The sequence below is a fragment of the Cotesia typhae genome, unplaced genomic scaffold (assembly GCF_013202065.1).
Source record: "Cotesia typhae breed Kobodo isofemale line unplaced genomic scaffold, CoteBio_Ctyphae contig_26, whole genome shotgun sequence".
NCBI classification, from domain to species: Eukaryota; Metazoa; Arthropoda; class Insecta; order Hymenoptera; family Braconidae; genus Cotesia; species Cotesia typhae.
Genome location: NW_027423732.1, coordinates 1,937,144 through 1,960,262, shown reverse-complemented (window position 1 = coordinate 1,960,262; position 23,119 = coordinate 1,937,144). Strand labels below are relative to the sequence as shown.

Below are 23,119 nucleotides of genomic sequence, written 5' to 3'. Positions count from 1 at the left end.
CTTATGCACATTGTTGAATAATAAAATTTTAGAAGCATGTGAATAATTGCTTAAGCAAATATTGCACGATCTAATAGTTATTGTAGTGACCATTGACGAAGACTGATGGCACCACAGTAGAATTTTCTCGCATGCGCTTATGCATAGGGTAGTTTCAATATATAAGAATTGACACCAGGGACCCTCAAGGCGGTCCAACAAGTCATGGTTGGAAACCTGTAAAGGCTCGACGATGCGATTGACGTCTTCAATTACGAGTAAATGAAGTACTCTAACGAATCGAACTCAACAGCCTTGGGGAGATGTGCCTTTACCGGGGAATAAGTAATGCTACTTCCATACCGTTAAGGGGTGTGCTTTGAATGGCTTCACAGTGATGTATCGCCGTCGGCACATGAGTAATTACCATCTCGTTCCTCGTCCCATGAGGAATCCTTTTGTCATTTTCAATCATTAACTTTTTTCTGTATCAATTAATTCTTTTTTTTTCTCAATGTATTTATTAAGGCTTTAACTTTTGAGCTAACGGCTTAACCGACTAATGAAATTAGATTGATTCAATAACATTGAAAACTTCATAGAGATTAAATTCAAATTTGCGCGCGCAAGCGCGCCCCTGAGTTTTAGGTTTGCATATATTTTCATGCTTGTGATATATTTGACCAATCACGTTACGAATAGTTTGCTTACATGATATATTTTCATATTTTTCATCTAAATTATAAGAGTGGATTTAATAATAAATAAATGTAATAAAAATAATTTACGGAAAAAAAAATGAAAAAAATTTTTTTTGTTATAGACAATTTTAGTTAGTGAAATTAAAGCTTTTCTTAAAATAATTAAATATTTCCCCGTAATTGATAATTTTTCATTGAGTTTTTTATAATCAGAAAATTAAATCGCCCAAAAATTTTTAAGATTAAATCTGTTTTGTAATTTGTAATAAGTAATATCTTGAATAAATAATATCTTAGCGCTCGCTTTTGCGGTTAAAAAAAAGCTGTTTGCCCACTTTAAAATTACGCGTTGGTTTTTTCGTAAATGAAACTGTTATTTGACTGCGACAATTTTACTTGGCGGACGAAAATTATACTTAGCACAGGCAAAATATCCTTGTTGCACGGAAATTGACTGTGAAAATTGCTAAAATTAAAATAAATAACAAAAAAAACACATAATCTAGCTGTCAATATTAAAGAAGTGAGATTGGCATTACAAAGTTCATATTTTTAACGAAGGCAAAAATACTTAATTAATTTTGAGTTGTTTAATTTTTTGTATTGATTGTTTTAAATAAATTTATTTTTTGTTAATTAATATTAATTAATTTGTATTTATTATTTAAAATATATTTGTTTCTTTGCGTGCGTTGAACTTCGCTCTCGTGAGCAATCGATAGCTTATCGCATTAGATGCACAATGTACTATTAACCTTGATAATTTCTTAAATTCATTTTAAGTTATAAACAATAAATTGCACCGAAATCATGAAAATCAAGTTAGCCGGCATCTAAAAATTTTTAGAATTTTTTATTATTGAAAAAATGGTTACAAAAAAATTAAAAAAAAATTTGCACGCGTAAAAAACTTCAAAAACTGTAAGTGCAATTTAAAAAAAATTTTTTTAGTTCCAATTTAATTATTAGAAAAAAAATCTAAAAATTTAGAACGTCGGCTAACTTTAATGACGTACCGAAATCAATAATCAATAACTTCCTATTTTTTAAAGTTATTAATTTTCGAAACGAGAAGTTAAAAAAAAATAATAATTTAATAGCGGTTTGTAATCAATATGCAGCTGCGGAGAATTATAAATTTCAATTTAAAAAAAAAAAAAAAACTTTTGCTTGATTTTCAGATATTTTTAATCAAAAATATTCACAGCAGAATGTTTTTTTTTACAACTATTTTCTTTTTTCCTTTCGACTGAATATTTTGTTTGGAATGACAAAAAAAAAATTCCTGAAAATTTGATCGCAATATTAACATTTAGTAGTTTTCAAGATCGTGAAAAGATTTTCTATTCAAAATACACGTAATCTTTGATTCTTTTTAGTGTTTTTTTGAGTTTATATAACCAAGCAGATTTTTATGCTATCATATTGTACGAAAGTGCAATTTATTCTGGATTAAATGTTCTACAAAAGTACCCATTACGACATAGCTGTAATCCACACCGGTAAAATTGCACGAGTCACTAAACCTGCATTTTATATAAAAATTCTTATTTCTTCTACAGTATTTCATAAACGATTGAATTTACAGAAAAAAGTTAATAACAAACTTGTAGAACATTTAATTTTCTACAAAAAAGGCCCTTAAAACCGAGATTCTAATATTGATATTTCTCTAGGATATAAAACGTTGACCTTTCATGAGATGAAATTTTCTCAGAATTATTTATTTATTTATTTATTTATTCAAAGCTTATTGAAAGGAATTTTATCCTTATACAGCCGTTAAAAACAATATTTCTGCAAGATACATTGTATCCAGTTAAATAAAAAACATTTATATTGATTTAAAATATAAATTTTATCTTATGATACTTTAAAATTTCTTAAAATTCACTTGAGTTCACTCATAAATGCAAAATTTTAAGAAGTAAGGTACCAGCGGGTAATAAGGCCTAGATAAGGGAGATTTTGAAAAAAATCGAAAGTATTGCATTTAATTATTGTAATGTATCATTCATTTTACACGCTTTTTATTAGCTTCACTTGTATGTTTGTATGTTTGTAACCGATTTCTTTGGGCGCGATTTTGACGCACTTTAAACGGCCAGATTTCGTTCAAACTTTCTAGATTTATCGAGGACCGATGACAATACACTAATTTGATAAAATTATTCCATTTTTCAATTTGCAAAGTAAGATTTTTGTTAATTAATATAATTTTCATCTATAGTCGATAAGGCAGAAATTTTAATTTTCCAACCATTATCTTTAGACGATTTATCTAATATTAACAAAGTGCATGCTGGTAAGTTAGTTACCAAGTAATAGTTTAATATTAAAAAAACAAGCTATTATAAATAAACCAAACTAAAAGGTAAAAAATAAATAATAGTTTAAAAAAACTAAAAAACACGCTTTTTATAGAAAACCGAACTAAAAAAATAGAAAATAAGTTTTAATAAATTTAAATTAAGAATAGTGTTAAAAATTTCAATAAATGTAATTAATAATAGTATAAATAAAAAAAAATGAATTTTATTTTAAATATCGCATGGGGTGCTTTTTAAGATATTCTAAAAATGATATTCACTCTACTCATATCTGTCGATAAAATATTTATATCTATTGACCTATGCACCCCACGCTTTTTTAAAAATAAAATACATTTTTTTTTATTTACACTATTATTAATTACATTTATTGAAATTTTTAACACTATTCTTAATTTAAATTTATTAAAACTTATTTTCTATTTTTTTAGTTCAGTTTTCTATAAAAAGCGTGTTTTTTAGTTTTTTTAAACTATTATTTATTAAATTAATACATTACCTATAAAATATAATGGAGTAATGGTAATTTTCACCATAAACAAACACAAAATTAAATTTTCTCAAAAACCTTGTGAATAGGCCTTATTTTACTAAGAAAAAAAACCGAAATACGTTAATTGAAAAATTTTTTCAAATTTTCAAAATCATGGAATTAATTACAAAAATCATTTAAACTAGACGAATAAAACAGGTCGAACATTTTCAGATCACATCCAATTTCACTATAAAATTCTTTTTTAAGTAAAAAAATATGCTTGTTACAAAATTATCTTTATTCTTTTAATATTTGAATTAATATCTTACAATAACCTAGTTCACGGGTGCAAAATAAGATAATTTTACATTATATCAATTATGTCTAACGCAAAATTAATAAATAAATTTAACTAACAAATAAAATTATAATTCCTTTTATGAAGTGTTGATATTTCTATGCAGTAATTAAAAATATGAAATTAAAAATTTTATGAGATTATGTTGACGTTTAAGTTAATAGGAGAATAGAGACACTGTAGTCTCACGCCTCTACGCTTACACACATATTATATATATTGAACATATACTTGGCGTGAGACACTACCAGTGTCTTTGGATAAATGAATTATCGTCCCTTTACTTCGTTGGATAGTTAGTCTATTCTCATTTATTAAATTATTTGTCAAGGATTGTAAAAAATCGAAAACTAATTCTAAATTCAAATGTAAGATCATGAATTAGAAAATTTCTCTTCAAATATTATTCTAGATAATATTATTGTAATTTTCAATGTGCAATCATTATAACACTCCCGTGTCTTTCTTATAAAAATAAATTATAATTGATGAGAAAAAAAAAATTTTTAATGAGCATTATAAGATTCAGTTAAAGAAAATGCAGGTCTTATAAATAAAAAAATCTGCCATTTAAATCTAGGTAACTTAAAAATTTTCTACGATTTTATAATTTTAATTTCTCCATAAATTCTACGGCAGCCTATATATTTTACTAGCTGTTACCCGCCCGCTTCGCTGGGCATTTTATAGAATTGTATTTTTAGATCTAAATTTGAAATTTAATTAGAGTATTGTTTTGACTTTCAGAAATTCCAAATTTCATCGAATTAGCATATACCATTTATCCATGTAATTATTCCAGCTAATATTTATTGTAACTTCAAATGTGCAATCGTTATAATGTTTGCGTGACTTTTTTTCAAAAATGAATAATAATTGACACGAAGAAAAAAATTTGAAATGAGAATTTGGAGTCTATAGGAGCTATAGCATGGAAATTAAAAATTTTTAATGTTACCACTCACCTTCGTAAACCCCTTGTGAGATGAGCTATCGTAAAATTTGCCCATAGACTTTTTCTACATCTCTTACAGAAGATTCCTACCAAATTTGGAGTCGATAGGAGCTATAGTTTAAAAACGGGAATTTTTCATTATTAACGCCCCCGCAACCCCCCCTTGTGGGTGGAATTTTGTAAAATCCGTTCTTAGCTGACCTCTACTCGGCGAAAGGAATATTCCTGTTAAATTTAAAGTCTCTAGGTCTTATAGTTCCAGAGATATCGTGATGAGTGACTATATCTAAAGAAAGTCTCCTATATAAATATCTAAAAGATTAGCAATCACTTCTGATTCGTATATGCATTCCAAAATAAATAACAAAATTACATATCCTTTCAAAATAATTTATTAATACATCAACTTTTTACAACACATCGCACAGAAATACATAATATCTATGATATTTTATCCTTTATTCAATCTATCAATTAAAATCTACAACTTAATCCAAACGATACTTAATATCTGATTCTTTATTAGCGTCTTCATCATCCATCATTATTATTATTACAATATACATTTCAATTACTCATTTATCAACAATTTCCTCGCTCATTTCACTCTCACAAAAATCTCAATATTATAAATTAAAACAATGAATTGTTTATTGAAAAACTCTGCCAATAAAACAGCAATTTTTAATAAATTCACAAAGTTTGCATTTTATTATAAATACTTATAATTATCATCGGATTATCTGTGCTACGGATTAGTTACGCCTGAAGAAATTTATTTATTCAAATATTTAGTATTCAACTATTCATGTTTATTATGAATAATAATTTTTGTTATAAAACTAGATTTAATGTCAGAAAAGGATCAGCTGGAAAATATAATATTGTGATTATTTATTTGCAAATTAAATCTATGTTAAATCTATCATAAAAGAAAATAACGAATTGATGTTAACTACAATTAAATTATCATATTATTACAGTAAAAAACATTCTCTAAAATTTATTAAAATATCAAAATATCAATTTATTAAATTTGTTTAAAAATTTTTTTGGAAAAAAATGGTCATTTTTAAGACAAGAAATTAATTTATTGAAAATATCAAATAACTTTATTTCTTAATTAAAGAAATAAGAATTCTTTTTATGACTTTCATCTTGAAAAAAAATTTTTTGATTTACAAAAGAACAATTATAGAGAATCAATTTGCAAATTTTCATCCAAATTTTTTTCTTCTTAAATCTCGAAAATTTTTTTTCAAGAAGAAAATTAGTGTAAAGAAAATTTTTATTTCTTCAGCTAATAAATAAAATTTTCATCAAATTAATTTCTAGTTACATTACTCATTTTTTTCAAGAGAATTTTTTTCTTAATTTTAATTACTTAAAATTCCAAAATTAATCTTTACAAAATATAAAATTTCAAAACTTGCAATAGTTCTTGTAATTTTAAAAATTAAATAAAATTGTTTTTTTAAAAAGTAAATCTCGGTTCCAAATTTCTGACAGTTCAAATAAAAAAATTAATTCATGTGCGCATTAATAATTTCTTCACAATAAAAAAAATTTTTTTGTGTTCATTTTACCACTTCAAAAATTCGTGTTTTGTTTATCAAAAAAAATTTAACGTTAAAATAAATAATTAACAACAAATGGAAGATAAAAAACTGAAACAATCAGTAGAAATAATGAAATAAGTTTTATAATTCCTGGTAGAGTTATAATCAATATAATCTAGTCTAGCAATTGAAACATCAACCACACACATGAATCTTGATTAATCTCATGTACGGATGATAATCTCAGATTAGATTAAAACCTCCTGTCATTAGGAAATTAGGTTTCCGATACAAATTTAATACTCGACTCTGTGATTATCTGGTCATTTGTTTAAGACTAAGTGTACACAATGATACTCGACTTAATCGAATTTGATTATCGCTAACCCCTAGGTATCTCATGTCTGTCAATACTATTTATTGTTCGCTTCCAGGATTAAGTAGCCAAGGCACTATAAAAATGTTTATCCAACAATTTTTATCAAAGTATTCATAATTTTTCAATTAAATTTTAATTATGTTAAATTATAAGGCAACTTTTTTTTCGTTTATCAGAGCTTACACAAATTCTTATTATTTTTACCTCGTCCAGAAAAATATTTTCAATTTGTAGTTTCTTCCCTGTATTTTTTGGCCGTACTTTGTTCGATCCAAAAGTCACCGGTTATAAAAATATCTTCGGTATTATTCTATAAAAATATTTATCTAATTTCTTATGAAAATAGATCTTTTAAAAATGTTTTGTAAGTGTTCTGCCGTGCTAAGTAAAAAAGTAGTACCTGACATTATAAAAATTAGTTTTAAGAATTAGATTGTAAAATTTGAACAATTTTAAATTAAAAAGCGCCAATAATGTCCTAAAATTTATTTTTTATTATATTTTTGCAAATAACGATATGAGACCGACTACAAAAAATAGATATTCAAAGACATCTACTCAAAAAATAGAATTTGTAACAGCTGAGAGTAATTTGATGATAAAAGCTAAAAATTAATTTATTCTTGATTTTTTTTTAATTTTCCCAACTTCGAAATAAATTGAAAAAAGTATCAAAATAATCATGTGAATTTTAACGTAAATTTAATAGATTCAAGCTCACTTTTACGGCTTAAAAATTATTTAAAGAAAAAGGACCGAACTACGTTCATTGAAAAGTTTTTTCAAATTTTCAAAATCACGGAGTTAATTTAAAAAATTATCAATCCTAGACGAAAAATAGCTTAGATGGAAGGTAATTTAATGAAATTTGAGATAAATTTAATGAATTTCATCTATATTTTACATCTGGAAAATTAATTCCATAAAATATACAAAATTCAAAATTTTTTAAAAATAAAAAAAATTTTTGAACACTCACAACTCGTAAACTAACCGGCCGATTTTGCTCATCTTCAAACTAGATCTTAGTATTGATCTATAAAATGAGCCCAAAAAATTTCATAAAGATTGGTTGAGGACTGTGGGCGCAATGCTGCTAAAATCGCGCGTTATGTAAAGTTGTATATAATTATATAAATTTATGTATAATTATATAAATTTGTATATAATTTCATCTGATTGCAATCGGCGTATTTCATGGCATTATATGAAATTATATGTAACTTTGTATAATTATATAAAATTTTATATAATTTTATATAAATTTATATATAATGTCATTTAATTGTAATTTACCTATTTGCATTTGTTACATATAATTATGTAATATTATGCATAGTTTTATAAAATTTTATATTATTATACTAAGAATCATAATTATATAAAAATATATCCCTACAATGAAAATATGTGAGAGTGTGAAGTTAGTCAATAGTCGAAACTCGCAAAAAAATGGGACCTGATTCCTTATTGGTCAAAATTAAGGCGCGCGCGTGGCGCGCTATTTAAATTTGTAGTATAACTATGTAAAACTCAAACTATATGAAAATTATATATAATTATATATGGCCGAAGCTCATATATATTTATATATAATTATATCTAATGATTTATATATAATTATATATAACTTTTTTCCCCAGGTACTCTTGGTAGTCAGACTTTTGATTTTTGATTGTTAATTTAAATATCCCTTAAGTGAAAACCTAAACTTATAGATTGCTCAGAATTTATTGCAGAAAAATAATTATACTTAAAAAAAATATATTAATTTTTCAATTTCGTGATTATTGCGGACTACTTTTGTGCTTGCACGACAGTATAACCAAAAAAATTCCAAGTTAGCCATATTAACACCAAGCTTGCCAACGATGAGGTTAAAAACCTTCACAACTACACCCGCGGGAAATTTAAAAATTTAAAATCTCGCACGGAACTCAGTGCCGTTATCTTCGAAAGCTTTTCGCGCTGGTTTCAAATTGAACCTTGTCGGCTTAACCCGCTGAGAAGGAATCTTAGTTCCGCCTTGAGCGTTAGCTTTCCTCTGTTTCTTAGCATTAACACGTGGCCTGTAGCGGTAATACCAGTACTCGAAGGCTAGAGTACAGCAAGCAAGTAAAATCCCGGCGAATATAACAATAAAAACACCACCGATGTTCTCAATACTAATACCGTCACTCTGGCTGCTTTCCTTTTCACAGTTTCTCCTATTGGGGTTCCTGCTCCACCATTTGCTTTTGAAGAACTCGAGTTTACGTTGGTTCAACAGTTTTAATATCCTACAAAAATGTGAAAAAAAAATATTAAATTGTTTTAAAATGAATTACGGTTTTGAAGAACTTAAAATTGTTACTTACGCATTATTCAGTTGATCTTTTAGTGGTGACCCTTGTTGAACGGCAATCGCGTATGGTTTGCGGGAAAACTCGTCGCCGATTGAAATCAAGTCACAGGTGGTCATTTCCAAGTACCGTATTTCTGTAGCGTCCCCAATAAAGGCGAATTCAGTGTTGTTGTATTCATCCACTTGCTTACGAACACGGTTGATAGCTTCTTCTTTTGTTTTAGGAAACCCGGCAACTATCATTTGGTTGAACATCTTTGTGTACTTGTCGCTTACCGGGTAATCCCAGACCGCTAATTTAGCACGTTCGATTTCAGATAGACTGTCATTTAAGCTCATGTCTTTCCATATTCTGTAATGGGAAGTGAATTTTTTTTAAGTAGAAGAAATAATAGATTTCTGTTAAAAAAAAAATTATATTATCAAATTAGGGCCATGAAATTTTATAGATTTTAATTTTTGATAGAATTAATGATTTTATGAAATTGAATTCATATAAATACTGAATTAATTTAAATACACTTAAATTTTTATAAATCATAAGAGATGGTATAATAATTTTCATGGATGCAATAATGTAGAAATATTCATGAAAATATAAATTTAAAGGCTTACATCTAGTTAGAAGTAAAAAAAATCGACTTTTTTGCATTTTCGGAAAGTAATTTTTTAGTATATTATCTGAAAATTTCAAATTGATCCAGTAAATACATTCTTGATCAGTTTAAAATTTTTACACAATCTTCTTAGACATATTTATCAAATATTAATCGAAGGAATAAAATTTCTACAATTATTTAGACTACTTAAGAAGATTCGAGCGTAACTTATGAGTCAAAATAATGTTTAAATTTTTTTTTTCCTTTCAGTCTTCCAATATTTGTCAAAATTGTTTATTTTAAGGAAGTTCTTTTGCTCCAGTTGAGTCACAATAACTGCAGTAGATAATATTTAATAAATTAAAATAAAAAATCGGTACTTAATGCCGTAATTGGAGAAAGTTGTTAAAAAAAGTCTGACTTTCGCGTAAGACTCGGAAAAAAATATTAACATTCTTGAAAATTTTTTTTTGTTATACTCACTTCAAAAGTTCAACTTTTTAAAGAAGAATAAATGAAAATTATTTACGAAAAATAAGTTTTTCTTTTGATTAGGTTACTTTAAACACTGAGAAAACAATTTATTTAGATCAAACGAGACTGGTTGATCATAAAGAAATTTCTTAGTTGAATACTCAATTTCAATACTAAAGAACTTAATTTTTTCGACCCGAATTGAAATAACTAACAGTTTATTCAATTCTATAAAAAATTGCTATTTATTGTAGTTTTAGCTTCAATTAAAAAATTTTATCAGGTTCGAAAAAAAGAATCCAACTAGAAAAAAAAGAAATACATTTATTGTTCCGGGCATTTATTAGAGAAGAGATTTTCTTTAAAGCAAACTGATAGTAACTGTAATTCTTAGAGTACTCGCAATTTTATTGAATATTTTGATAATATTAGTTCAATAAATTTAATAAACAGCAAATAGTTCCACTTCAGCAGATAGGTGGCGAGAGGTAGTCTAACGTTTTCCTAATTGGACCGGTAAATTTACATATCATGAGATCATTTTTTAAGTACCAAATGATAAATATCAAAGTCAAAATTCTTAATTATTATACTTTAACATTTTTGACATTCACGTAGCGAATATTACTGTTCGAAACAGTATTTTTTGTTATACTCGCTCCAAAAGTTCAACTTTTGAGCGCTGGACGGCGTCCGTAAAGGGACTCTTTTCTAGAGACTCTACCATACCGTCTTTTTTGCACGACCTAGACCGTGAAGTTTTACCCCCTCCTTTTTTTTACAAACTTTTCGAGTACACCCAGACGAAATTGAGAGAGATTGTAAGAAAAAAAGTCACATTCTAGTGTACCGACCAATGATTGTGAGTAAATTTTAAACAGTTACTATTGAGTGGCGCTAAGTATTTCTTTGCTGGCAGTTTATTATGAAGCGGACTTAATGTTAATAAAATAATAATCACGGCATAAATAAATATTAATAAAAAGATAATTAATATAAAATTAAGTTTTGTTGCCCTTGTGAAACTTAATAAAATTTTAATCTGTCATTATTTGCCTCCTATCCTTCAAAAGTTAAACTTATGAAGCGATAATAACAAAAAATATTGTATGTCATTCGGCCGTTAAGTAACGATTTTGACAAGACTTTTTTTCGATATTCGCTTTAATGTTTGTGACGCTAATGTTCGAAAACGAGCATAAATTTCAGTCCTCGGCTACGCCTCAGACGTTAAAATTACGACCGTTTTGAACCTTCCCGCCGCAAACCTTAAGCTCATATCGAAATATCGTCGCTGTCAAAAAAACCGCCACTTCACAGCCTTATGACATAAATAACTATTTTCTTATTAATATTTTTATGGTTAAAAGATATGTTCCTAAAAGAATTTTTTGGAATTTAAATTATTTTCGGAGTAACACTAAGAAAAAAAAAAATACTTTTATTGAGAAAATTTTCTTGATACAAGAATTTATGTTATTGAAAATTTTCAAAAATATATATTCTTAGCCCAAGAACTTCTTAAATTGATTGAAATTTTCTTACACCATTGTTGAGCTACATCTATTTCCAAAAATTTGCACGGTGCAGAATAAACTAAACTTCACTAATAGATAAATAAGGACTTTAACTATTAGATAAAAATTAAATTTTTCATTTAACATTGATGGCGAAAGAACCTCCTTAAATTTTTTTACTCAAACCAAAATAAAAAACAAATAACTCACTGATAGAATTTATGCTCAATAGCAGCCATCCGTTCGAAGTAGGTGTAAGCTTCAGAGGGCTTAATCGGACTATACTGGACCTTATATTGTTTGCTAAGGTCATCAAGTGACTCAATAGGCTGCTCCAATCGTGCCACAGTCAAATAAGCCGCCAAATTAGCCGTATATGATGCAATAATGATAAACCCAAACAGCCACCAGGTGGCAGCTACAAGACGCCCAGATAAATTTTTGGGGGCTTCCCCCCCGCCTTGAGGAGTAAGTGACGTCATACAAAACCAGAGACACTCTTTTAAATGAAAGACGCGTTTTTCCTCGTCATCCTTGTACTTTTCCCTGTTGTTCTGGTAACTGTATGGGGACCATCGATCGAATATCCACATGAGAAAACTGGTGAAGAAGTAGGCGCCCAAAATACATAACCACACTGTTTGGTTGAGTACCGTCAAAAAGTTGAACAAAGATGTCTCTTCCTTTTTCTTCCGGATCAAGATCGATATTCCAACGAGATCGTAGTATGGTACGGTGAAGTCAACCACGTTTTCACGCTCCGCCATTACAGAAAGTGTCCCTAATGCGATATCAGCATGCTTGTCAATCAGCTCCTTTATCATGCCGTTCCACTCCCCTTGTTCGTTGATTGCTCCAAAGTTTCCGTCAGGAGATTCGTATAATTCATATTCAAAATTCATTATGCCTTGAATTTCCTTCAACAAGTCGATGCAATAGCCTTGCCATTCATGGGTTGTTTCGTTTATGTAAATAAATGGCGCTATTTGCACTGTTACTATACGAAAACTAGTTATCGCTGTGTGGCTACTGACTGTGTAATAGGCTGTAATCTGGATTTATGAACAAATAGTTAAAAATAAATTATAGCTAGGAAAAAATTATTTTGTAGGAAAATTTATTAGGTAGAAATTTTTTTTTTTTAATTTTAAGTGATGTCAGTTGGGCTCGAATCTTGAACTTTAATTGGTGATGTTATTTTATGAGACTGTGTTCGTTTACTATAATTAGTTATAGATAACATAGTTATAAACTTATACGAAATTATCTTTAATTTCATTAAATTTTACAAAAATTTTGTAGAATAATTCGAAATTTTAAGCATAAAAATATTTCTAAACTTTTTTTTTTTTTTTTAATTTACTCCAACTATGCATTTGTTGAAGTAACTATCAATAAATAGTTATATGGACTATATTTGTTCTGTTGTCATGTTAAAAAAAAGTTATTAGGTGACTGAAAGGTTGTTACGAATGAAGGTTCAGATAGCTTAACTGAAAGAGCTTTTGGCGCGTGGCCAAAAGATCTGGGTTCGATTCCCGGTCCAGGCTGTCCGAATTATTTTTTCTGTTTTCTAAATTAATCAAGACGACTATTATTAATTAAGCCCACATATAACTCAAAATAGTTTACGTAATTACGTATTAGAGTTCAATGTAATAAATAATTTTATTAAGAGTATGAAAACTAATTAAATAGTGATGACACTATTTAACTAGATTTTCCTACACGGCGAAAAAAACATAGGAATTTTTCCTATTTTTGCATAGGAAGAATTTCGATGTTGACATAGAAATTTTTCCAATGTTAACATGGGAATTTTTTCTTTATTAACATGATGAAATATCCATGTGACATGAGAAAAATTCATTTTTTACTAAAATTTATGTAACTTAATTTAATAATTACAAATTTACATAACAATTTTCTCATTCAAGCAATTTCAGATAATTTAAAAGTAAAACAGTGATATACAGTCAGTTTGTGATAAAAAAGTCGAGGAAATTTTTTTCAAATTTTGCTTTACATTTCGAAAAAATTAAAAATCCAGCAGATTATGGACGGTGTGGCTTAAATTGCCATAACTTTCTCAAAAATTGACTTATCGGAACGTTTTTTTTTTCAAAATTTTTTTAATTTAATGTTATTTTTGGGAAAAAATAGAAAAAAATTATTCAAACCTATCTTCATCGTTATTTTTTAGATTTTCCAAAAAAAACTCCGAATTTCTCAATGATAAAATTTTTTTTTCTTTCATATGAAACTTTGACATTTTCTACAAATATCCTAAAAATTTCAGAATAGAGTTTTTTCAATTTCAATTTTTTTTTAATTGAAAAAAAAATTTTTTTTTTCATGTCATAAATGAATTTTTTTTTTCATGTCATAAATGAATTTTTTTTTTCATGTCATAAATGAATTTTTCCTATGTTACCATTGGAAAAATTCTTATGTCAACATAGGAATTTTTCCTATGCAAAAATAAGGAAAATCCCTATTTTTTTTTCGCCATGTAGTTCAGAGAACTAAATTTTTTTCTCAGTGTATTTACATCTGAAATTGTAGGATAAATTGAACATTTTCTTATGACTCTTTTTAATAATTATTTAACAAATGGATCCAACACCTTTATAATGAAATCCAGGGACAAAACAAGTGTTCAATTTTATCGTTTCAGGACTCATCAAATCTTTGAATCCAAATATATTTCAAAGACTAGAAACTGAATTTTCCTACTTTTTTACAAATCACGTTTTGATAGTAAGCTCTTCAAGCGATAAATGTCCTTTCAATTTATAAAATTATTTTTTCCCAGTCGAAACCAAAATAATTAAGCAAATGGTTATCTATTCTAGTATCAAGCGTTTATTAAGTCATTTGACGGATATTTTTACAGGTAGGGACGTATACTTTTATCGGTGCCTCCAAAAGTCCCCAAACGATCTCAATAACATCACTGATTCTAATAAACATACCGTGAATAATTGCTCCCAATGACAATTGAAACCAATTGATTAGCGATAAGCAGCTTTCTAACTATTTTTCTAACAAGCGGCTCGACATTAGGCTCTAGATGATAGACTTTAACAGTGCCTTGATGATCATTAACTCTATCCAAAAGACTTACATTCAAAGGTGAGTTGACGTTGGCGCTCCATGACCCCATCGAAGTAGTAAAAATAACATTCCCATTGTCAATGACCTTTATGTTGATGCTCATATCAAAAGACGCATGATGTTCGCCATTGCGTTTATCCCAAGCAAACCCTGCAAAAGTTGGTTCAAATCCGCTTTTGGTTGCGTCCACCAACCACTTTAGTAGGTTGAATCCATCTCGCGATGGCGTGTTGTTCCGGTTATATTGATCGCAAGTAATATGAGAAGGTACATTTGGCCAAGCATTTTCCTTTATCGCTGATTTCATAGCACTTACTCCAACCCGGACCAGGTCGTAGTAGAACGCGGAGGCTAGATACGGTTTCTGGATTATTCCTTTATTGGTCAGAAAACTGAGATGCTGTTGATTGGAAGATGTCAATTTTGGTTCGAAGAGCAGCACAGAGATGTTCTTGTTGTTGCACTTGAGTTCTGGCTGTTCAGTCATAGTCAGAGCGTACCAGCCGAATTTCCGACCAGTGAAGTTCTTCATTTCAGCGATGTCTAGATACTTGATCAGGGTGTCTTCGTTTCCCAACAGAAAGAAGTTTACGATATCCAGGTTTCTGAGTCTTTGCAACTGGTCGCTGACTTCCTTGTCGGTGGTCTTGGCACGAACGATCACGTGCCGGGTTGGAATATTCAGGAGAAGACTCTTGTACTTGTGGTCCATGACGAAGCCAGTGTCAAAGATTATCGCAGCGTTGGTGATGTTCATGTCGGAACAAAGTTGCCGAATTGCTTCTGGGATCAAATCTGCTGGAGGCATGATCTGGATCAGGTACTTCTGCTGATCGTCGTTCAGATCCAGCCAGGGTCGCAGATCGTTCTTCTGACCAAACTGGGCGGAGAATGTTGGAACCCCCACTGCTGCTGTGAAGGAACAAACTGTCTCTGCACCATAGCCTCCCCTTGTGATGTCCAGGACCAAGTCTGGAACACCTGGACCTCCATCGCGGACTGCTGGGTCCCAGGCTGTGCAGATTTTGTCTAGAGCTGCTTTTGGGTCCGAGCCGTTTATCTGGACTACGATCACGTTGCCCAGTACACTTGGCTCCTTGTCTTTTATTGTCACCAAAGCATTTTTGACGCTGTTGTTTCCGATGTCATTCTCCTCGTCGTTGATCACAACTGGAATAGTTCGGAAGTGAGTATTAGTTTTTGGAGAGGATTGCTCGGGAATTTGATTGAAAATCAAACTTGATGGAGCTTTGTTTAGCGGTTAGAGAGTACAGGGTGCTAACGGAAAATTTTTAAATTCAATTAAACGAAATCGATTGGACGCCGGGGTCGTTTGAATGGATAACAATGGAGTAAGAAAAATAGAAAAATTGAGATATTGAATTTGATTGGAAATTTTATGAGGTTTGAATCGATCAATGTTTTTTATTCGGGGTGAATTTTTTAACTGATTATATTGAAATTTATAGGCTTGAATTTAATTATTCGGCTCTGCCCTCGCACTTTTGGAAATGCCGCAAAGATTCGATATTTATACGATACAAATGCTGTATGTTTACCGTAATACTTCAATTATTTTACTGAATTATTACAAAAAAATTACGAAATAAATTCAGAATATTTAAGGAATGAGAAAATTTTTCAAATAAAAGTTGTTCAAAATTTTATTTTATAAAATATATGGATGATTTTCTGTAAGGGTGTTTTTTGCCGTCCCAGGCATGTTTTTATTAGAAAAATTGTTATTTTGTAACTAAAAAAAATTTATTACGAAAGTAAAAAAACATTTCTATTTGGAGCATTGAAAACTAAAATGAAATAAATTTTGGTTTTTTTGCTATAAATTCGTAAACTACCGAAATAACAATCCCCTGGGCTGTCCCATTCCAAAAATTGAAACTTTAAAATTAAATTTTAAATTATTCGTCCATAATATATAATTTGGTCCATAATGTTTATAAACTTAATTAGTTAACTGACAATCTTCTTCAATAAAAAGTACCGAAAATTAATTTGTTTCATTAAATTCATTAAACCAAAGTTTGTCCCCGGCGTTTTAAGAACAGTCCCCTGCCAGAAGTTCAAAGCCAAAAAAAAAAATCCAGCGTGTTATTTTACCTTTTGTAAAGTTTATAAGGATCTAACTAGCCTTAAGTTAATAACCATAGGGCTGTTAGCGCTTTATCGCCATTTTATTTAGTGTCAAAAACACCGTTTGTGCTGGAAACATTTTTTTGGGCCACGAGAAACTCAGTCCCCTGGCAACTATTTTTATTTATAATTTATTTATAAAATTGGATCCACAAGTCTTAATATTATTCTAATTAATGTAAATATTCATTGAAAACTTGAAAAGTTGAATGCATTGAAATAGTTTGCTTGATTTTTCTCAATTTGATAAAAAAAAACAGTCCCCTGTCATGTTATATGGCAAAAGATACACAAATATCGAAAAAACAAAAATTTAATCGGCTGTGTATTTATTATCATTAAGCTGATAGTTTTGTAGCCCTTGTTAATTTTTTTTCTAATAAAATCAAAAATAATTTGGTCGGACAATTTTGTGCAGATTTAAGACGTCCTTACAGAGAATCATCCACATATAATATATATAAATATATGAAAAATTGATGTGGGAACTCAAATGAAAAGTCTCTTAATTATGTATCTAGAAAGCATTTTCAAATGTAGCCTAAATAATTATCATAATAAATTGATGATCGGTGAGAATGATATGAAACCTTGAAAAGGCACAAATTCAAGTCAAAACATTTGCAATGACACTAAATTTCACTAAAAAAATCGATTTTATCACATGACTATCTTGGATATAAAATTTTTTCTCATTTACTGCCGGTAAAGATTGTTTAAAAATTGATTTCGCGAAAACGACCTTGAAAGGAAATATATTAACATGTTTATAATTAAATACAATATTTATCGATCACCTGTTACCTTTAAAGTTTCAATATAAATTACATAAAAGCATACTTAGCTCTGTATAATTTTCTAGTTACATAAAATGATTATAAAAAATCATATAGAATTATAAAAAAAATATTATTATAAATTTTTTAAAGTTTAAAAATTTTTCAAATTTAATTAAATAAAACTTAGTGACCTTGAATTAAAGCAAGCTTTCACACGAAGGCTTAATAGCGAAAAAAAAATCAATAAAGTTCCTCGAGTCGTAATAACAATAAAAAAAAGACAAATTAATTAAAAAAAAAGGTAACATACACAGATTGAGCGGCCTGGGGTTTATTGGCTGCTGGTTTTGTTGGGCGAATACCACTGAACAATCGGCGACTATAAAAGTCAGAATAAAATTCCACCAATACCAATTACTCATGATGGTCAATAGACATGAACATCAAGTCTCATTGAAATACTCGGTCTGACTGAGCATCGAAAACCAGAGTCCCTGCTGACAGGATGTCCAGCTTGATCGTGTTTGTCCATCGGTTGCTGCGGGGATGACCCAATCAATCCACCACTTTGCCTTTTTTTTCCGAGGCAGCCTTCTCTGAGCCTATCAGCAGTAGTCCTTCGGCTGACGTACTGACGTGTCTATTACTACTCTCCTATTTACCCAACAATTGTTATTTTATTAACGTATTATTAAATGACACGTACCTCTACCAGTATGCAGGAACTCATTTTTTTCCTTGTCATTTTGTCCTACTTTCCGCCACCTTTCTTTCTATGTGCTTTTGCCTAGAAAATTAAAACTTTTCAGATAGAAAAAGTATCTAATATATGATCTAAGAAGAAAAAGTCTCTGTAATGGTATTTATTAAAGTTGAGAGTAAATTTAGGGAGAAAAAGATTCGAGCTTTTATGTTTATTTATGAATTTTAATTCGCTCTTCAATATTTATATATATATATATATATATATATATATATATATATATATATATATATATATATATATATATATATATATATATATATATATATTGTTTTACTATGGAGATTTTTAAATTATCATTTTATTTTATTTTTTAATAAAAGCTAAGTTTCATTGAAAAAGAAAATAAAAATAGAAACTATGCCCCAGAGGTAAATGAATATTTGATGAAATTTTTAAGTACCAACATGATTTCTTACCAAGTTTTATAAGAAATTTCATTTCGTCTTTTAGTTTTTTATTTTGTTAAAGTTTTTTTTTTTTTTTTTTTTATTTGCTAACAATTAAAATAATGAAAAAAAAAAAAAATATTTATAAAATTTAAATAAAAAGTGCTAAATAAATCATAAATTTTTGTATAAAAAATTTGAGGACAGTTTTAGAAACGAATAAATTTTTTATAAAATTTTTTGCAATTTTGAAAAAGAAAATTTTTATTCCTGTAAAATTGCAGATGCATAAATATTTTTTTTAACCTTTTATAAATAGTAAGAAAATGTTTGGTAATTATTTAAACGCATTTTGCGCTATATCTAGGTAAAAAAATTTTCATTAAAAAAAAAATAAAAATTTCGATAGCATTTTTGCCTTTAAAAGTTGGAAAAAATTTCGATTTTATTTTTTTTTTAATTTTTTTTGGAAAAGTCCATCGAAAAAAAAAAAAAATTAATAAATTTTTTGAAAATTTGTTAAAATTGTGACAATCAATTTTTTTTTTAATTGTTAATTTTTTCATGTATTTTTCAAAAAAAAAAAAAAAAAAATATAAAAATTTTGTTCAAAAAAATGAAAATTTTAAATTTGGGAGGTGGACCCCACTTGTAAATAATTACCAACATTTTTTTGAGCTTTTAAAAATATAAAAATTGAATTAGCAGATATTTAATAATTTTAAAAATATTTTTAACAGCAAAAAAAAATTGATGTAGAAATTTAAAAAAATAAAAAATGCAATTTTTTAAAAATCATTTTTCAGAAAAAATTTATTTATTAAAAAATTGTCAAGTGACTTTTAACTTTAATGTCATTTTAAAAATAGCAAGAAAATTTTTTTTCTGTTTTTTTTTTTTTTTTTAATTTTAAATACCAAAAAAAGTAAAAAAACAAATTTTTTTTCAATTTTTTTACAGTGAAAATAAAATAATATTTGAATACACTTTTGACCTAAATAAAAATAATTATTAAAAAAAAAAAAATCGTATCAAAATCTGCATTATTGCTTTGAACTTTTCCACAAAAAGTGACATTTTTATCATATCTAAAGGCTCTTTTCTCTCCGGTAAAAAAAAACATAAAATAGTATTTTTTTATACACTCGGATGGGAATGAATGAATAAATTAATATTACGCGTATGTTCCACGTGTGAATAATTTATAAAAATTCATAAAAGAGGGTAACAACCCTCTTGTTGTTACTATTCAAAGGTGGAAGAATTTATGTACAAAAAAAGGATAAATGGATTATTTAGACTTTCGCCCAAATGTGAATACATAAGAATGTATGAGTATATAAATATAAATAAAGACATATGTGTATACCGTGTTATCGGACACGTCAGGTGAGTCCTGGGAGCACTACCGGTACATATATCGACTATTTTCCACGCTTGCGTACTGCATTCTCCATTCCTTGGAGTCACTTAAAAGTTTAATTTTCTTTGAAATTAAAAAATTAAAACAAACGGTAATTGTCAAATGAAATTAATATTTTAATAAAAAAAATTAACACAATTTTTATTTTTATTTTGATTTATTTTACGCAAGGACAAAAGGTAAAAATTATATAAATTATTTTATCGTTTTGTACAATATTTATTTATTTACTAATTAAATCCAATAATTAAACCATCTATTAATAATTACATGATTACTCTGTTTTATTATAAGATTTATTATTTTACGGTTAATTTGATTAAGGTTCGTAGTCGGCATTAATAAAAAAAAAGAAATATTTTTATTGCTTTTCCAATGGAATAAATATTGGATTTAACAACTAAAATTACAATAACTTTAAATAAATAATCTAGTTTTTTGTAAATAAATTTTTAAACGGTAACATTTTTAAATTCAAATAATCGACTGCCTTTGTTCGGATTTAATTATTTACACGCAGTCGAGAAAACGCCAAAGGAGCTTTGTCTTTTATTCTTATCCATTAACAATCTTTAATTTTTTTTTCTACCATTATAAATCTTTGATCAATCACTAGGAGTAATTTAGTTTATTTAGTTTCTTTTTTATCGAGCATTATTCTATGTAGTTTCTCATTTACTTGCACATATTTGATGAATTCCTCGAATTTAAATTCATTAAATTCAAATATACATGGATTCGTACGTTAAGATAATTTAAGAGTCGGAAATGTGTCCTATCTTCGATATAACGTTCCATTTCTTTTAGTTCCATTTTTTATTAAGAACACATTCAGGCATTTGAATTCACCAAAATGACAGAACTCCTACGGTTTCCTGTATATTGCTACACTTATAAATCACAACCAACTGAGTTTTTTTTATCGCTTAGATTTATTCATCAGTAATTTTTATTATTTAACTAACAACATACAAATATGAGTGATTAACTGTTTTTTTTTATCTTAATCACTCATATAAGTAAGCCACATAAATATATACTTTTAAATTTATTATATTACTTACAATTTTTTTTTATAATGTTAAGATAATATCGTGGGCAACCAGGCCCTAGTATTCTCCTTGAGATATTCTTGATAAATTATTTTTTTAAATAAAGTGTATATTTTTTAATAAAATCCGGGGAGAAAAATATAATCTGACCATGCGTGATCATATATGATCCCTAAAAATTAGTAATATGTGATCATATCTGATCAGACCTGATCATTGGTAATATGTGGTCATTATTGATCAGTGATCATATCTGATCATTGGTCACATGTGATCGTATCTGATCATTGGTCAGGAGTGGCCATACTTGATCATTGATCAGATGTGATCATATCTGATCATTGGTCATAGCTGATCGCTAAAATAATCGGTGGTCAAGTGTGATCAGGTTTGACTATGTTTGATCGATGATCAAGTTTGACCACGTGTGGTCATGCCTGATCACTGGTCAGTGATCAAATATTACTAGGTGTGATCACTTATGATCATGTAGACCTAATCCAGATTTTTTCATAATCTTTATTCAATAAAATCTGGCGAAATATAATCAAATCTGATCACATCTAAATACTGTATTTGATCATATATCAATAAATCTGCCTAGCCATAATTTTCTTGATCATACATGATCTTATCTAGTCAGATTTTTATTTTTGTCCCAGGGAAGGGAAGGCATCATTGCTTAAAATTCATTCATGAAAAATAACTATATTTGATTAACAAACTTAAATACTAAATGTTGAATATATCAATCGGGAGAAGCACAGTTTATGAAAATAAAATAAATAATTGCAGAGGTTATTTATTGAAAATAAATATATCAATATAGGTGTACGAGTCTTAATGGAATCGAATATTGAATGGTTTGAAACTATTCAGAGTTTCAAATATTCACATTCTTACTTATAAACCAAAGCGATCAACAATTTATTGGGTGGGGAAGTTTGTAAAAATACTCAATTCATTAAATTATTTTTATACACAAATATCAATTGAATAAATTTAATATTAAACTTCTTAACAATCGAACGTAAAAAAATAATTATTTTCTTTAGAAAAATCACAAAATTCTTTAAATTAATTTTCAGAACCTGTAATGAGTTCTGACTCTTAGAATTTAAAAAAAACCAAGAAAAATTATTTTGTGTTCACGAATTGGAGCAGTATTTTTTAATTAATCTAATCTGACTTTAAAAATAAAATTTTAATTCTTCAAATGGTAATTACCTTGAAATATTTTTCGTGTTTATAGCCAATAATTATTCTTTACTATTCCTTGTTTTTTGTTTTTTCCGTAAAAATGAAAATTACTTGAAAGCCGCATGAGTAGCCTTTTTTTTTATCAACAACACGAAGAGTTATTTGACCAAGTAAATATACTCGAGAAGTAGTGCTTTTTCATTCTCTCTCGTTATTTCGTTTTTATACATTTTTTTTTCCGGGATTTTTTTTTTTTTATAACACCATTCACTACAGAGCTCGTTTATTTAAATTCAATTTCATTTTATAAAAACAAGTGAATAACATTGAAAACGTTGCTAATTTATGAATAAAAAAACCATTCGAGTGGATGTTATAATTGTAGTGATACCCAAGTATTTAAGCTGCCTAACGCATAACCATATATACGCTTGAAACAAAGGATAAAATTTCTTGACTATCTCACTCACTTGAACAGAATAAAATATCAGAGTGTGTCTAAAAAGAGTTAAGTAACAAAAAGAATAGTAAAAGATTTGAAGTGTATCGAGAAGGACTAAAGTTTTAGAAATATA

General features: G+C 28.0%; 1 protein-coding gene across 1 annotated transcript; it reads right to left on the bottom strand.

The window, feature by feature from the left end:
* Positions 1-8,542: 8,542 nt before the first annotated feature.
* On the bottom strand, positions 8,543-18,333 carry Ir25a (ionotropic receptor 25a). The gene is made up of 5 exons (XM_074239707.1): positions 18,028-18,333; positions 14,798-15,957; positions 11,881-12,722; positions 9,094-9,432; positions 8,543-9,015 (listed from the first exon to the last, which is right to left on the bottom strand). Exons 1-5 carry the CDS (start codon positions 18,137-18,139, stop codon positions 8,655-8,657), a joined length of 2,814 nt encoding a protein of 937 aa, XP_074095808.1. The 5' UTR covers positions 18,140-18,333; the 3' UTR covers positions 8,543-8,654.
* Between the last annotated feature and the right edge of the window lie 4,786 nt (positions 18,334-23,119).

Excerpts from the sequence above, each read along its gene's own strand:
- Ir25a (XM_074239707.1), bottom strand. The coding sequence starts at position 18,139 with ATGAGTAATTGGTATTGGTGGAATTTTATTCTGACTTTTATAGTCGCC. Across the intron at positions 15,958-18,027 it reads CCCCAGGCCGCTCAATCTGT|TTGTGATCAACGACGAGGAG; the intron begins GTATGTTACCTT and ends GAACTATTCCAG. Across the intron at positions 9,016-9,093 it reads AAAGATCAACTGAATAATGC|GATATTAAAACTGTTGAACC; the intron begins GTAAGTAACAAT and ends ACATTTTTGTAG.